At 44.4% G+C, this 16,177-nt stretch overlaps 2 protein-coding genes across 2 annotated transcripts; both read left to right on the top strand.

Annotated features, from left to right (window-relative positions):
* The first annotated feature begins 1,135 nt into the window (after positions 1-1,135).
* Positions 1,136-9,681, top strand: calm2a (calmodulin 2a (phosphorylase kinase, delta)). Its single transcript, XM_012827306.3, has 6 exons — positions 1,136-1,248; positions 2,024-2,054; positions 6,892-7,035; positions 7,858-7,964; positions 8,254-8,389; positions 8,600-9,681. The coding sequence occupies exons 1-6, from the start codon at positions 1,246-1,248 to the stop codon at positions 8,626-8,628; spliced, it is 450 nt and encodes a 149-aa protein (XP_012682760.1). The 5' UTR covers positions 1,136-1,245; the 3' UTR covers positions 8,629-9,681.
* A 625-nt stretch (positions 9,682-10,306) lies between these two features.
* Positions 10,307-15,881, top strand: stpg4 (sperm-tail PG-rich repeat containing 4). Its single transcript, XM_042709530.1, has 7 exons — positions 10,307-11,006; positions 11,411-11,470; positions 12,158-12,412; positions 12,634-12,698; positions 13,076-13,121; positions 15,174-15,284; positions 15,618-15,881. Exons 1-7 carry the CDS (start codon positions 10,944-10,946, stop codon positions 15,726-15,728), a joined length of 711 nt encoding a protein of 236 aa, XP_042565464.1. The 5' UTR covers positions 10,307-10,943; the 3' UTR covers positions 15,729-15,881.
* The last annotated feature ends 296 nt before the right edge of the window (positions 15,882-16,177 follow it).

The following is a 16,177-nucleotide window of genomic DNA, read 5'->3' as shown; positions in this document are numbered from 1 at the left end:
TCAAACGTTGTCAATTACAGTTCAAACACCACAGGGGTTTTCTTACTGCCCTGTCCCTGTCATCACTGACAGTACTGGTATTGGAATTTTGCAACACTGTGGTGATATATTTTAAAGGAAGTATAATATAACATGACAAGTTTGACACAGAATCATTTCCACAATGGCCCACAGAACCCCACTAAACCATTTACCTTAAGGGAAATACCTCTGTGCTTGTAAAGTTAATCTGTGCATTGTTCCGGCCTTTTAGTCCTGTCGTCACATTAGTTGAGTTATGTTAAATTAGCTGGGATGCACTGCTATCAATAGAGCAACAACTGCACTTTCTCCTGCCCTTCCGGAATGGCTATTCCCTTGTGTGCACTTTGTAGCCCACAGAGCTGGCTTATGTTGTCCTTGTTCACTTAGACAGATGAGAGGCCCTCATCTGAAATGGTGACAGGTTGAAAGAGAGGCTACAAGCATGACACAAAATCAGGGGCTATGCTTGTGCAATACCTGCTTCCTCCCTTTAAGTTAAGTGATCCAAATTACAGATCTGCCAGGTTGATTCTAAAATGAGATTGCGTAGGCTATCAGCTAAAAATAACCTATCCAGAGGATCTTAGTTTGAAGAGAAAAGAAAATTATGATCTAACACTTGAGTTCTTGCTGTGGCTGATATTCCTCTAGAGAAATTCAGAAGTGCCCTATAGAAATATTTATGTGTCTTTGCCGAACAACATAGAGATGCTCCAGGAGCTGTAGCCTACACCATCTCCATATATAAATCTTCGTTATGCCTGAGGCAACTCATGTATAGTCTAGCCGGGAATGCAGCGGGGTGACGCATTGCAGGTACAGACGGTCCAATCACAGCCCGAGTTTTACCACTACAACGTCCTGTTCGGCGCAAGATGCATCACAAACCAGCACAGTTTACGCCTCCGCCAGAAAGTAGTTCCACAATAAAACGTCGATGTCTCAACGCAAATTGTGAATAAAAATGGGCAAGCCACCTTTAGCTTTGAAAAGCAAATAAATATGATTTTTAGGATGGCTCATAATTTCCATGTCTATGATTTACACAACATACAGTAAAACTAGGGAGGAAGTGAGCCTGCGGATGGATAATAAACGGGGAGGAGCTTGTGCCTCTCCATTAAAGGCGCGTCTGATTCAGCTTGGTCGCATCCTGTGTGAGTTGCCTGTTTGGGAGTGTTGAACCTGTGGAGCAACAAGGCGTATTCTTAATACAGCGTGATGGTGAGTGGAATTTCTGCATTTAATATTGAAGAAAAGCTAAAATGGTACTCATGGATAGACACAGTGATACACATCTTATTCCATTGAGGAGGACTGTCAAACAGACTCCCATGTCAGCAATACCCTGAATGAAAATTTGCGTGCGGTGCTTGTTCTTGTCGATGAAGGATTTTAATTACTAGAGTAGATGTCATGGTTGTAACGGATGCCATATTTAGTCTCTATTGTCACTGTGCATACAGGGGAATGTGATGCAAGTCGATCTGATGTTTAGTTTGACGGCGGTTGAGGGACTCCATCCATTCTGCGGCATCCTCCCTGCAACACATTTATATGTCGTTCTCTGTAGCCTCTGACATTAAGCAGTGTGCACGATTGCGGGGTTACATGGTAGCATAAATATTTGCACTGTCGCAAATTCTCGGTTTGGACATAATTGACGGATCTCTGATCTATGGAACAACCCTACAAGGAACTGCAATGACGCATTTCTGTTGCTCCGGTCTCCCGACTTCTGTATTCTGGATGAATCGCCAGTTACTTCCATATCTAAACCACCAGGACAAACTTAAAATATGAGCATTCCGTCATACAGTCGGGAAAAGCCGTGAGAGTTTGTTTGTTTATGTCGTTAGGTCTTAAATCCCTGCGCGCACGCATCCGTTTTCCCTGTTTTGCAAAGAAATACGTCATTAGAAATGAGGACCACTGCCCTGCCTGAAGTCATTGAGTGGAAGCGTTGACGTTCTCTCTTTTTCTCTCTGTTTGTTCGCAGGCTGATCAACTGACAGAGGAACAGATCGCCGGTAAGATTGCGCTTCTCTCTCTCACTCCCTTTCTGTCGAACCGTGCCTGGCACATGGCCGATGGTGTGGATTCCCGTGGTCCCCCCTCCTCCTTCTCCTCCTCCACCCCTCCCACTCCCTCTTCCCTCCCCCCGCGGTGGATTTATATTTTCGCCTTTTAAGGCTTTCCTTAGGACAGACAGTAATGAAACGCCTGAATGAATGGCTGGCTGTAGTAGACAACAGGCCTATAAAATAGGACATGTACAAACGACAGGAACGCCTTCCTGGCAATGCTTTGCATTTTATTGCAAATTATTTCTCCTAGGTTTCACAGATATCTCCCTCCCCCTCTCTCTCTTTTGCACACCCTCTCTCTCCCTCTTTTCCTTTTTCACGGTCTTGCTTGCCATCTCCTATTCTGGCCTCTCCCGGAAAGTGATGGTACTTTGGACCGGCTTTTCTCTCTGTAGCTCACAGTCATGTGTTCTGGGTGTGCCCGTGTCAAAGCCCAGTTCAGTCAGCAGGGCTAGAGCTTCTCTGCCAAAATACCCCCACCCTCTTTCCTTACAGTCACCCCTTCACCCCTTCTCTCCATCATCACCACCACCACCACCACTACCGTTCAGTTGAACCCAGGCTCTTTTCATCAGAGAATCTGCTTTTGAAGCAAAGGCCATTCACTGGGAGCTTGTTGTTTGGACCCTGTGATTCCGAGGCGGGGGGGTGGGCACACAAAAGTGTTTCACGTGCGCTGCAGCTGCGTCTTTATGATTTCTCTCTCTCTCTCTCTCTCTCTCTCTCCCTCTCTCTGGTAGGAGGATATGAAGTCACTGCACTCTGAGAATAGTTCTGCCTAGTTGAGCTAGAATGCAAATAGGTGACCGTATCACCAGAATAGATCGGAGCTGTGAAAGACACAATTTTACGCCATGGCACCAGTTAACACCAGAATGTTCTTTGTTTTCACGTGCTGGACTTTGTTCATCCCGATTTCTCTGTAGTGGTTGAAGTCCAGCCTTTATGGCAGCACTGGTGTATATAAAAGACTTATAGATATAAGACTTAAGATACACACTGGAGTTATAGGCTATACGCCTTCCCACACCCCTTCAACAGTGGGTAGTGCTTCAGTCAGGCACCAGTCAATTTAATGGTGTTCTCTTGCCAGACAGAATGTTGGAGAAGTTTAATACTCCCTGATAATGATTGTGGTCCCTTTAGCAGTTTTGGGCTCTTCTATACAAACCAGTCTTGACACCAAGGATGTAAGGGAATTTTATTGCAGCATATAGCGTAGCGTGAACTAATAGCGTAGCGGAAAGCCCCAGAGATTGAAATGGAAAGGCTGTTTTACAAGAGCTAAGGGAATGACTGCCATCACAGTGAAACGGTTGCCGGGCGATGCGGTGGCTTGTTTATTTTCTGAGCAGGGCCTCGGTTGTGTCAGCAGTGCGGTTGGGACTGGGCGAGGGCGCAGCTTGCGTGTCTTTCAAGACCCCAATGAGGTCACAAGCAGCAAAGTGGGCACCCATAGGGCTGGCCCGAAGCCATGGTGACACATTCTTTAGTAACCCTCGTGAGGTCAAAGAACAGGGCTGCGATTTTATGATGTCACAGCAGTACAAGTTGTGAAAGTACCAATCAGAACCTGCAATGTGATATTCTGCATACATTCTATTGTATCTGTTTATACCCCGGTGATAAGAAATGTATAACGCATACCTGTATAATTGGACACCTGTGAAGTATATCAGGTAAAAAAAAGTTGAATCACCATTCTATGTCAATGGTCTGGAAACTTTCAATGGTAACTATAACAACCATGGCAAAGAACGGTGGCTTAAAATGCTGCCATCAATAAAAGAGTGTATAGTCAGACAAGCTAATGAACAAACTAAATAAATGTATTGTCTCATTTTGCCAAGTGGTGTTCACGTTATAAATTCCGTGGTTAAATAACTATAACCTAACTATGTAATAAATTGTATTATCTGAAGAACTCGCAAACTAGCAAGCATAAAATCAGAAACAGCTAGCAAGCTAAAGGTTTTGGCCTTAGCAACAAAGGAATCATTTGTAACCAAGTCAACTATCCAACGTTATCCTCGTCAGTGACTAAAGAAAGTAATGCTACAAACTAAACAAGTTGGCTTCTTTTTAAACTAAACCAAATGTTTCCTTTGTGGGCTGTACATGCATGCGTAAATACATGTGTGGCAACCGGGTTATAAGCACGATAAGTGGAGGAAACTTTGCGGAATGTTCTGTGCCTTTGCCTCAACCAATATTTTCGTCAAACGGGGTAGCCGTTATCTCTTAAATACTAGTGTGAAATTAGAGTCGTTATTCTCTATGCTGCGGATTAGCATTTTTGAATGATCGGTGTTTTGGAATTTTTTTTAAATAACGGCAGTGGTAGTTAAATAACTGCTTAAGAGAACCCGCATTCTATTCTGTTCAATAAAATGCATGTGTACATCTCTGTATAGACTTGAGACCCATTATATCTCTCAAATATGTATGTTGGTATTACTCTGCTAGTAGCGAAAAATAACAGACTACACTTAGCTAATAGGTCATCAATTTCACAAGGTGAGCATAAGCTAACCACAGCTAGCTTTATCGATCAAGGAGTACAAATGTTCTCACACAACAATCTGTTGCATAGAATAAATCAGATGTGTGTTAGGAACACTACAGCTGTAAAGTTAAATTTCATAAGAAACTGCGAGGTGTGAGTTAAGATTTGTTTGTTACCATGGATACCACTCTAGAGCGTCTCACATGCTGCCTGAGGCAAGTGACTCAATGTAGTCCGTGTTTTTCCGCTTTAGCTTATTGGTAACAACATCTTAATTTTTACAAGACAAGACAGCAGTCCGTTGCCTAGGTTTTCTACTGCCGTTTTTTGTTCACACCTAATATTGCTGATTTCGCAAAAGCCAAGTCATTATTCCTTTTTCTTTGGAACCAGGTAGTGGAACACTAATAACCACACACTTCCGGTTGACTTGCATACTCTGTAGTGTGTTTGTAAACTGGTAATAAGGGGTGGAAATCAGTTGTGATACTTATTTATTAAGACTTCTTGGTCCCCTAAACAAAGCTGGCAACTTATTATCTTATCACTGAGTTTCAATCAGACTGCAAAGAGGGCCTCTGCCGTATTTCAACACCCTTGTAGTGTCTCAACTTGTTATTGGCTCATTTAAAACTCTTGGTTGTTTACTATCAAATACTTGATATATGATGCCTTTGCTACTTGACAAAGCATAGCAATACTAAGCTTGCTTATATCATTAATTGTTTGTAGTTGTGTTTGTAGCTGTTGGCACTTTATCGGCTTGCCCTACATTTAAAGCAGCTGGCGTCATAGCGGTGTGGTGACAAGGTGGTTGTTGCAGTTGGTATCGCTGACTGTTTGACAACGCACACACCATCGATTGACACGGCAGTCCTGAAAATGGAAGTCGAGCACGCGCATGTATGCGTGTGTGTGTGTGTGTGTTTGTGTGTGTGTGAAGGACAGATCAAGTTTCATTCTGAGAGACAGAAAGAGAACAAATGGACACACCACGTATTTTGTCAACTCTGCGCACACGCCTTCCCATTTCTAACGAGAGAACTAGATGGTGAAGGGGAAAACATTTGCACCCTGTTTCTGACTCAATTCCTCCTACAAGACATTAGCCACTACACTAAGTGTGTGAGTGTGTTTGTTCAGGCTATTTATATATATATATATATCTCTGTGTGAATAGGCTTATCTCCATTCCTCTAACAAACACAGGACGCCCTTGTGTGTGACTAATGAATCATACAACTGGAAGGAGAAGTGTGCATGTGTGTTTGTTAGTATGTGTGTAGGAGTGTGTGTGTGTGTGAGCGTGTGTGTGTGTAAGAGGGGTCATGGTTGTCAAGACTCCTGACTCCATGGTGGGTTGCACAACGCTGTGTCGCCCAGTTAAACAGGCAGGCCCTCTAATGCTCCTAGCAACCGTTGACTCATTCACACACACACACACACACACACACACACACACACACACACACACACACACACACACACACACACACACACACACAATCACGCATCTGGCTTGACTTACATGCCTCATTTTGTTTTTCGCCCAGCCTTCCTCACACCTACACTCCATCAGTAGACACTCATGTCTTGAGTAAGAAATAGAGGGATGGAAAAACAGAGAGAGGGAGGAAGGGATGTAGAGCTAATGGATGGCCTCTCTATCATTTCTGCTTTGCTTTGACAACCAGAGCTCTTGCTCACTGTGTTTGTGTGTGTGTGTGTGTGTGTGTGTGTGTGTGTGTGTGTGTGTGTGTGTGTGAGTGAGTGTGTGTGTGTGTTGTGGTGAGTGTTGTCGCCCATGTTAGTGCTTTGGAGTGTTTGATAAGCCTTACTACAGCCTGCCTGTGTCTCTCCCTCCCTCTCCCCTCTCCATCCTTCCCTCTATCCCCTCTTTTTTTCTCCCTCCCTCTCTCTCTGTCTGGCTCTTACTTTTTTAAGTGGTTAATGGCCAGGCAGTGTGGGCTGTTTACTTTTTCCCCTTCAGCCTCCAGGGATTTCTATCAAACAGTTACACAAGCTCCTTATGACTCCACAGTTTATAAGCCTTTCTCATGGCTAGTCTGTTCCCTCAGTACAGCCTGCTCTGTTTCCTAACTTATGTTTCATGCACGACTCTAATAATGGTGTCCGACGTGATTTTGGTACACAATATTTAGGGTACTGCATTTGGTTTGTTAGTTTGTTTAGTTTGTCTCATCACTCACCTTTCTCTCTCTCTCTCTCTCTCTCTCTCTCTCTCTCTCTCTCTCTCTCTCCATCTTGCTGCAGAGTTCAAAGAGGCTTTCTCGCTCTTTGATAAGGATGGCGATGGCACCATTACCACTAAGGAGCTGGGCACCGTCATGCGCTCGCTGGGACAGAACCCCACTGAGGCTGAGCTGCAGGACATGATCAATGAGGTGGATGCTGACGGTGAGTGTGTGTGTGTTCAGATAGATGTTGATAGAAAGTCAGTCTGATAGACAGGCAGGCAGAGAAACTGCCTCTGGCAATTCACTGTACACTTGCAACCAGGATGTGTGTGCATGTGTGTATATACACATTCAAACACAAACTGAGTTCACAGACCTACACAGGCCTTTTATACCCTGTAGGTACACTGAAGGCTGGTTTCCACTGCAGTCACTTGCGGACCGGTTTAGGGCAGCCTGCACCTTTGTGTCTGTTCTGACTGCAGGAACCGCCCCAGTATAACATATTTCAGGAACTGCCCCAGTAGAACATATTTCAGGAACCGCCCCAGTAGAACATATTTCAGGAACCGCCCCAGTATAACATATTTCAGGAACTGCCCCAGTAGAACATATTTCAGGAACCGCCCCAGTAGAACATATTTCAGGGCAAATGTCAACAGTGGTGCAATGAAGCCATTTATTTGAGCGTTAGCAGCTTTACCGCAAAATGTTGATTCAACCTTGCTGTTATCTAGAAAATGATCTGTTCCTCTAGCGGTCTAATGTTGGTGCTGTAGCTGGGGAAATTATTTTATAGAGCTTGGAATTCACGCGCGGTCGAAGAGAAAATGGTATGTCAAAGTGTAGGTCCGTTAGTTCCTGCATTGCGGTGGAAAACCAAAAGACAAAAAGGACAGTTCCTCTAAACAATCGAGTCGCTTGAAAGTCCCACAAGTTCCTGCAGTGGATAGGCACCTTTAGTCTGCACACCCATGGTCAAGTGCTGTCTTCAGTGTCTTTTAGTAATCTAAGTGTCTTAATGCTGTGTTTCTTGATGCAGGTAATGGAACGATAGATTTCCCAGAGTTCCTTACCATGATGGCGAGGAAGATGAAGGACACCGACAGCGAGGAAGAGATCAGAGAAGCATTCCGCGTCTTTGACAAGGTATTCACTACTCTTTGTGTGTGCACGCACATGTGTGCATGGTGGTGTGGATTAGACTTGTGTATTTCCATGTTAACATGTTACTCGATTCCCTTAAGCCACAGAACCGGTCCATGCTCTTTCCTTCCCCACATATGCTTTGAGACAATTACAAACAGTGACTGAAGTGTTTATGAATGTGTACATAGAACACATGAGCTATGTGAGCTTTGTTCTCAACGTGTGTGTGTGTGTGTGTGTGTGTGTGTGTGTGTGTGTGTGTGTGTGTGTGTGTGCTTGTGTCTGTCAGGACGGTAACGGCTACATCAGTGCCGCTGAACTGCGTCATGTGATGACAAACCTGGGCGAGAAGCTGACGGACGAGGAGGTTGATGAGATGATCCGGGAGGCCGACATTGACGGTGACGGCCAGGTCAACTATGAAGGTTGGTATCCAATATGTCTCTTTTTACCCCCTGTAAAGTAGGTTATAAACTGTAACTTACAATTTCCTTATATCTCATGTTTTTGGTATTGGTGAGAGAAACCAAAAAATCGTATGTCTTCATAACATAATAATGTATATACTTATTTAATATCTTGACTTCTGTGTGTTTTTGTTATGACAACATAGTTTCTCTCTGTCTTTTCCACAGAGTTCGTACAGATGATGACGGCGAAGTGAAGGCCTTGTATAGATGCTCACTCTTCTACAAATCATTTGCCTTTTTTCCTTATTTTTGGTTTAATTTATCTGTAAACCGTTAAGCCCCAACTCCCCCAGCCTTTCCCTCTCCTCCTCCTCTTCCTCCTACTCCTCCTCTTCCCCCCTTCCCTTGTCCTGCTCCCCTACTGGCTATCCAGAGGAACTGCATGTAAACCGCATAGGATCACAGTCTTCATGTCCCTTTTCTTTTTTTTTTTATTATTATTTTTTTGCTGTCGTCGTGGTTTTTTCCAGAGTGGCCGAGTGCCTGAGCGAATCAGGCGCCCGCCTGGGTGAAGGAGGGGTGGGGTTGCGGTGACACTCGAAGATCGCTTGGTCATGTCTGTTGGGCACCGCTCCCGCCGCTGCGTGGCAGTGATTGGAGACCTGTCAGCTGGTTTGTCACACCGTTGGCATGGAAACGATGTAGAGGAGTTACTCTGCATGGATCTTGGATCATGGATTTAAAAAAAAAAAAAAAGCATATACAGTATGGAAAAATCTTCTTCTCTCAGCATTGCACTAACTGCAAAAAGAAAAAAAAAAAAATACAATGAAATGAAAAAGACGAGTGTGTCATCTTAAGCACTCGTACAGAAACTCTTTTTGTATCTGCAGTTCTATACTAGAGAACTACTTGTTTGAATCTTGTTATGCTTTTTGATGTTTTAATTTTCTTTTCTGTTAATGTTGATTTTTTTTCTGTCTTTGTTTCTTTTCTTTACCTCCTTTCTTTTCTTTCTCTTTCTTTCTTTATTTCTTTCTTTCTCTTGTTCTTTCTTTTTTTAAAGCTTAAGGCATAGCCATGCCTCAGACAATTCATTCCAAGTTGTATATTTTTGTTTTCCAATAAAATTTACAGTTTACCCAGACTGAAAAGTTTTCTTGATATTAGAAGCCTGTCTTTTTTTCATTGCGTAATGACACAGCAACATGAATATGTATCTGGATTTGCATGTACCTCTAAACTGGTTTGACTTAACACTATTGACGTGCTGACCGCATTGATAAAAAATTATTACAGTACTATAAGCTGAGCTGGCATTGGTGTGCTTTATTTTTGGTGTCACTCAGGTGTTTTCGTGTATTAGATCGTGTATATTTATACATATATGAAATGGTAAAATACTTGGTGGTGAAATTCTACACATTGTGTACTATAGCATTTTAGCACTACATTTTCTTAAGGTGTAGAATTGCACCTCCAAGTCTTACCATTCCATATGTCCTGTTAGTCATTTATCAAGAGTGTTCAGTCCTGTGAGTGTTCTACGTGTGGCTATTGGTATAAGGGTTTGCTTTAGAGCTTTAGATTTGAACAAATAGCCCATTTCATCATTTTATCAGCTAATATTACTTCTAAATCAGATGGTGGTCCACTCTGAAATAGACCAAATCTGTGCATGTGGATTCTGGAAGGGAACTACCCTTTGAATGATAACTGTGAATGTACAATTTCCCACGGGCCAACAACCACACATACCATTACAATTACCAGATCCCTTGAGACTGAGTGGCTGGCCCTATAATGGAATACAATTCTGTAAGTTTATCCAAAATATAGTGAAGAGAGGATTTATGGAAGGCCTATTACAGCTTCATGCATGGCTGGGCTATATGAATCTATTTAATTTGATGAGGTACATTTATTTTGCAAGTGTGATTATGAAGACATGGGAGACGACATGCTATTTAAAAAGAGTGACACTAGTGCAATAACATTATTTCCATTTATTTCATTTCATTGAATGGCTTGCACCTGTGCCTACAGACTAATAAATGCACGGTATGGTTCGCATGAAAAATTCCCCACTCACACACCTAAAGATATATGGTGAAGCAAGAATCCTCGTTTTCTAAGTTATTCTCATTTTAGGCCTGGTAGGTGAACGCACCTGGCGAACTGGCCTCGGACAACATCATTGAGGTGTCACAAGCTGATAAAAATAAACTTTCAGCACCAGTTTAACCCGTTTTGTAAGCTTCTGTTGTTCAAACATATATTACACGTCTATTGTAACATCAGAATGGCCTATTGTCACGTCATAGATAAATATCCAAATGCAATTGAAGAAATTCCCCAAGTCACACCACCGCGCTGGCAGCTCGGTTTCGTCCATGGGTTCCGTGATCAATTGTTAAACAAACGGCGACACCGCTGATTTGGCTGGTTGTGCTCAGGGCCTAATGGTGTGACAGGCCTAGCGACGGTCACGGTAGACTCGGTGTCCGTTACCTGAGCCACAATAAGAGCCTGACAAAAGCCCGAAGACGCAAAGAGCAGCAGACGCAATATGACCATTGGGAGAGATAAACACGTAGCGACATTAAAAGATACGGACAAAACAACTGACAAGGTAAGAATGGAAAAAGTAAGGCTCGCTGAATTATTGATCGTAGTTCAATGTTGTGTCCATGGAGGGTTCTGGGTGTTTACTGCACTACTCAAGACTTACAAGTTTAATAAATCGATACATGGGTTTTAGCATTTAACAATTGGCAGACATGGGGCATAACAGAATATGTGGTGGCATACATCGCTCGCTTTCGCTCTCTCTTTCGTTCTCTCTCCATTAAACTCCATCTAAACGGTCAGAGAGAGATAATGACAACTTTATAGACAAAGCTACAAAGACAAACAGACCGATAGATAGATAGATAGATAGATGAAGAGAGATAGATAGATGGGTGGATAAATGAATGGGTGGTTGGAGCATATGGAGTAAACAGAATAATGCTGGACGCTTGAATGTTTCCACAGGGTCATGAGAAGCAAGATCAGTATGCACAGAGAGGAGGCTGGTGGAAAGACACCATCAAAGTATGTCATTCTCACACACACACGTATCCACACATATTCAATGAATGGTGAGATGGTTAGAGTGATTGTATTCCATTCCACCACATTTCTGCTTTGGTCAACTCGACCAGCAGTGTCATTCCTAAGCAAGGTACGTCCATGAGCTGGGGGCGAAGGAGAACTGAAGGGAGGGGTGTATTTGTTTGGCTGTTAAGTGGCTATTAACTCAAGGCCCCCCAGAGGGGGTTTGGAGTTGAAGCAATACAAGGGAGCAAGTTTTGTGAAGCAGTGCTCTTACAGCATAGCCTTTAACTAACCTATTTGGTGATGAGTTTACAGCCTGCTGTGCTTCTATGATATGGTCAGTGGCTACTGTTTTGCCTATTTTGTTGGCAGGGATAGCTAGCCCTAATTATTAATACAACGGACATGCACCTGATATGAACATTGTATGGATTGATCACCCAGTGAAAAGTTAAAAAGAGCTCTGATGAAATGAAATTTAAAAAAAAGTTGGGCCTGCCATGAAAATGTTGGCAACCACTGCTCTGGATACATCTTTGGACCTGCCATGAACATTTTGGGAACCACTGCTCTAGATAAATCTTTGAGAGTTTTGGTGTTGCCTGCCTTACTTCCAAGTTATTCAATTAAATATGAAGTGATAATCATTATAAATCAGTTACTATAGTCCTCTTGCATGTCCAGGACACCCCTAACCCCGGCACCTACCATATCCGAGACTTCATTGAGGAGGCCACGCTCAACCCTGTCCGCCAAACCTATGGCTTCCGGGGCACAGGGCGCAATGTGCAAACCATCCGTGGGCGCAAGGGTGACATGCTCCTGCCCGGTGCCTACGACTTCCTGGACTCCACCCAGCAGGCGCTGCAGCGCCAGGCCTCGTGTGCCTTTAAGAACCGCCCGCGACCTGACAACTACACGCTGGGCCTCCGTGACAAGGTGGGCCGAGAGGGTCACTGTAGATGGCCTCTCGAGAAGCCAGCTCATCAGTCACTGATTGGTTGCAAATGAAGCTTCTCTTAGTCCTCTCTTTAGTTTGAACCTAGATACTGTGTGTGTGTGTGTGTGTGTGTGTGTGTGTGTGTGTGTGTGTGTGTGTGTGTGTGTGTGTGTGTGTGTGTGTGTGTGTGTGTGTGTGTGTGTGTGTGTGTGGTTTCCAGGACATAAACATCTCCCCATGTCACTATGACACGGTGGACAAACCCGTCCCCATACTACCCTGCAGGTAAAGATCTAGCCTTGACCCCCTCAACCCTCTCGTTCTTTCCTTCAGATAAGGACACAGACTAGAACTCTCTTGTCTCTTTCCTCTTCCTCCTCCTCCCTTCCTTCCTTCCCTTCATCCCTGTCACTCCCAGTCACCACATGCTCTGTCTTTCCTCTGCTTCCTCCTCCTCTGCTTTGTCTTTCCTCTAGGCTCTCCTAACTTTCTTCTCTCCCTCTTCCTCCTTGAGGTTGTTCCTAGTTACTTACTAACTTCTCTCCTCTTCTCCCCTTTTCTCTTTTGTTTTGTTCTGATCTCTTCTACTCTTCTCTCTCCTCTCTCTCTCTCTCTCTCATTCACTCACTAACTGCTCTCCTCCTCCTCTTCTCCCCTTGCAGACATATGGTGTTTCGTTCGGCCGTACCTCGTGTCACCTTCCTCCCCGTGAGTATCCCCTTACTCACCTTCCCAAAGCCTGTGCCACAGCCAAAGCAGCATCTGAGCTCTCTCTCTCTCTATGTCTCTTTCACTGCCAGGGCCATGTGTTTGTTTAGTGTGAGACTGTGTAGCTGCTGTTTTGTTCCACTTGCAACTTATGCCTCAAGCTTTTTCTATTTTGTGATCACATCTTCATTTAGTGTGCATTTGGTGTGTTGTTCATGCACTGTGTGTATGCATGTTTAGGTATGGGATTGTGTATATGTAAGGCTGAGCATGTGTATGTGTTCATGTCTGGGCAAATGTACTGTATGTGAGTGTGTGTGTGTGTGTGTGTGTGTGTGTGTGTGTGTGTGTGTGTGTGTGTGTGTGTGTGTGTGTGTGTGTGTGTGTGTGTGTGTGTGTGTGTGTGTGTGTGTAGTGTGTGAGCAGGGCCCCTGCGATTGCCTGGTGAGTGGTGCTGGCAGCTGCTTGGCGTTGACAGTGGGCTGAAGGTGTAAAGCTGACCCGCGGGGGTCATCAGAGGCCATGCTCTCTATCTCTCCCGCTTCGCTCTCTCCGTCGCAGGCTTTGTGTCTGCCCTGCCCCTCTCTTCTCCCCCTCACTGCCCCACACTCCCCCTGTCCCCCATGCCCACCTGTTGGCCACGTCTGTTCCTGGAGCCACACAGTGAACCTCCTACTAGCAAGCAAGCCGTGTTTAATACAACACACACACACACACACACACACACACACACACACACACACACACACACACACACACACACACACACACATAATGCTAACATACACAACACTCAACACAGCCCACCAAACAGCACACATACTCAACACATGACAAACACAACACCACATACTAAGCATAACACAATGCCCAACAAAACACGTGACACACATATGTAACAAACAGACTACATACACAGCAACACAGCAAAACAACACACACACATACACAGAAACAATACAAGATGGCAGATTAAGCCACATCTTTAACATAGCACAACGTCTTGTGCTTTTAATTTAGCAGCACAAGCAGTGCTTTTTATTCAAATCTGTGTCCACACTCCTTCCACCTGGAGGCCAGTGTCCCAGTTTTCCATCAGTGTTTCTCTCTGTCTCACTGCTGGTTCCCAAGCAACTGAAAACAATACAATAACTGTAGTCAATGGTTTTTGGTTTTGCTAGCCTGCAAAGGCAACAAAAGTCTCTGTGTTCCTGACTGGTCAGGAGGTTCTGTTTATCTGGATTTTGGCGAGGAAGCTTTGAGTTTTTTTTGTGTCAAGACAAACCTTATATTGCCTTAGTTATGGTGGCCGAGAGAGGATTCTTCATGTATAACGATGTTTCATTTAAACATGTAAGTCCAGATTTGAATTTGGTTATATTAATGAAACTGCCTGGTCTTATCCTCCGATGTGTTGAACTGAGCTTACACCCTCAGTTGTATTAACTCAGTGAGACTCAGGAAATCTAGAACATTCTCCAGCACATGCCGTGATCACTGGGGGAAGGCGCAATGAGGACCATAATTTACCTTCTCATGTTTCTTAGAAAGCCATGCAGGGTGAAAGGTCTAAGGCCCCCCCCCCCTCCATACTCATGCATTCACTCACCCTACCCAGGAGGCAAGCGGGGTTGGGAGTGTATGTGGGTGGTGGGGTGGGGTGGGGTGGGGCTGAGGTACGTGCGATATCTCTGCTCCCTCATGCCCTCTGTTTAGAAACACTGGTGTGAAATAGAGAGGTATTAGCACCTCTGGGGTAGTGTGGCGCCACGTGGCACACACGGCATGCCAGGCATATGGAGAGGAGAGCAGGTCCAACAGCATGAATGAGAGCCGGCTTCTTCAGGGGGGGGTGTGTGTGTGTTTGTGTGTGTGTGTGTGTATGTGAGTGTGTGTGTGTGTTTTGTGTGTGTGTGTGTGTGTGTGTGTGTGTGTGTGTGTGTGTGTGTGTGTGTGTGTGTGTGTGTATGTGAGTGTGTGTGTGTTTTGTGCTTGGTCTGTGTGATCCTGAGAGAGGGAGGTACTCAGTGTGTGTGTATGTGTGTGTTACAGAGAGAAGGCCCCACTCCTGGACAGTATGATGTGAAGACTCCCCAAAGCTCCACGCCTGTCATCTCCTCCTGCTTCAAGTCCATTGTACCTCGCCTTCATTCTGTTCGCTCGGTGGGTCACTGTTTGTGTGTGTGCATGTATGCGTGTGTATGTGTGTACGTGTTTTGTATATCTGTCTGTGTGTGTGTGAGACTCTGTAATGTCCCTACTGTACAATGGAATCTGTACAATATAAAACAAAAACATCTTTACGTGGTGTCTGTATATTATTAGTTTCCTTGTGCTATATTACATGATGCATTGCAACAACACTAGCTGGTACTGTTACCAAGTGTATGTATACCTTTAGTTAGCTGCCACTGATACATATTGTTTGTACATATCTTGTACTGTGTACTGTAGTTTAATTAGCTGAATACTGAGGTTGAATCTTCTGTGTGGCAGAGGACTCCAGGGCCTGGGACGTATGAGCCGTCATGGCAGCTGGGGCATCACCTGGGCACTGTGGCTGACATGGGTCGCACCCACGGCCTCTTCTTCCGCAATGTATTCTGAGACCGGAGTCGTCACAACCAGCTGTCAATCAAATCTCTATCCCGCATAATGTTCACAGGCACCCAGCAGCTCATCTCTCCATCCTGCCACTCATGTCACGCAGGCTCAGGACAGTGTGTGATGTTTTCTGTTTTCTCTCCATAAAAGTTAAATGAAAAATCTTGGCTTTGCCTTTCAGACAGTAATAACCCCCCACACACACATACACACACACACATACACACACGTTCATGCTCAAACTCATCAATATAAACACTTATGCATCCTCAAAATGTGTTTTTTCAAAGTTTTTCCTGACATAGAGTAAAGGACTGATTCATTTATACAACCCCAACCTCACCACTGCTCTTGTGCTTGTGAAATGCCAGACTAGTGATTCATCCAGCGATTTGCCCATTCACCCTCCTCTGAGCCTGCTGCTGCGCGGTGAATGCAGCTAAGTCGCCTGT

Source organism: Clupea harengus, chromosome 13 (assembly GCF_900700415.2).
Source record: "Clupea harengus chromosome 13, Ch_v2.0.2, whole genome shotgun sequence".
NCBI lineage: Eukaryota > Metazoa > Chordata > Actinopteri > Clupeiformes > Clupeidae > Clupea > Clupea harengus.
The sequence above is the reverse complement of the archived record's forward strand: the minus strand, read 5'-3'. Positions and strand labels throughout refer to the sequence as shown.

What these genes read in the sequence shown, in the direction of transcription:
- calm2a (XM_012827306.3), top strand. An exon ending in CAATGAGGTGGATGCTGACG is followed by an intron (nt 7,036 to 7,857) that starts GTGAGTGTGTGT and finishes TTCTTGATGCAG; the next exon opens with GTAATGGAACGATAGATTTC. An exon ending in CATTCCGCGTCTTTGACAAG is followed by an intron (nt 7,965 to 8,253) that starts GTATTCACTACT and finishes TGTGTCTGTCAG; the next exon opens with GACGGTAACGGCTACATCAG.
- stpg4 (XM_042709530.1), top strand. Translation starts at nt 10,944, where the DNA reads ATGACCATTGGGAGAGATAAACACGTAGCGACATTAAAAGATACGGAC. An exon ending in CGCTGGGCCTCCGTGACAAG is followed by an intron (nt 12,413 to 12,633) that starts GTGGGCCGAGAG and finishes TGTGGTTTCCAG; the next exon opens with GACATAAACATCTCCCCATG. An exon ending in GCCTTCATTCTGTTCGCTCG is followed by an intron (nt 15,285 to 15,617) that starts GTGGGTCACTGT and finishes TCTGTGTGGCAG; the next exon opens with AGGACTCCAGGGCCTGGGAC.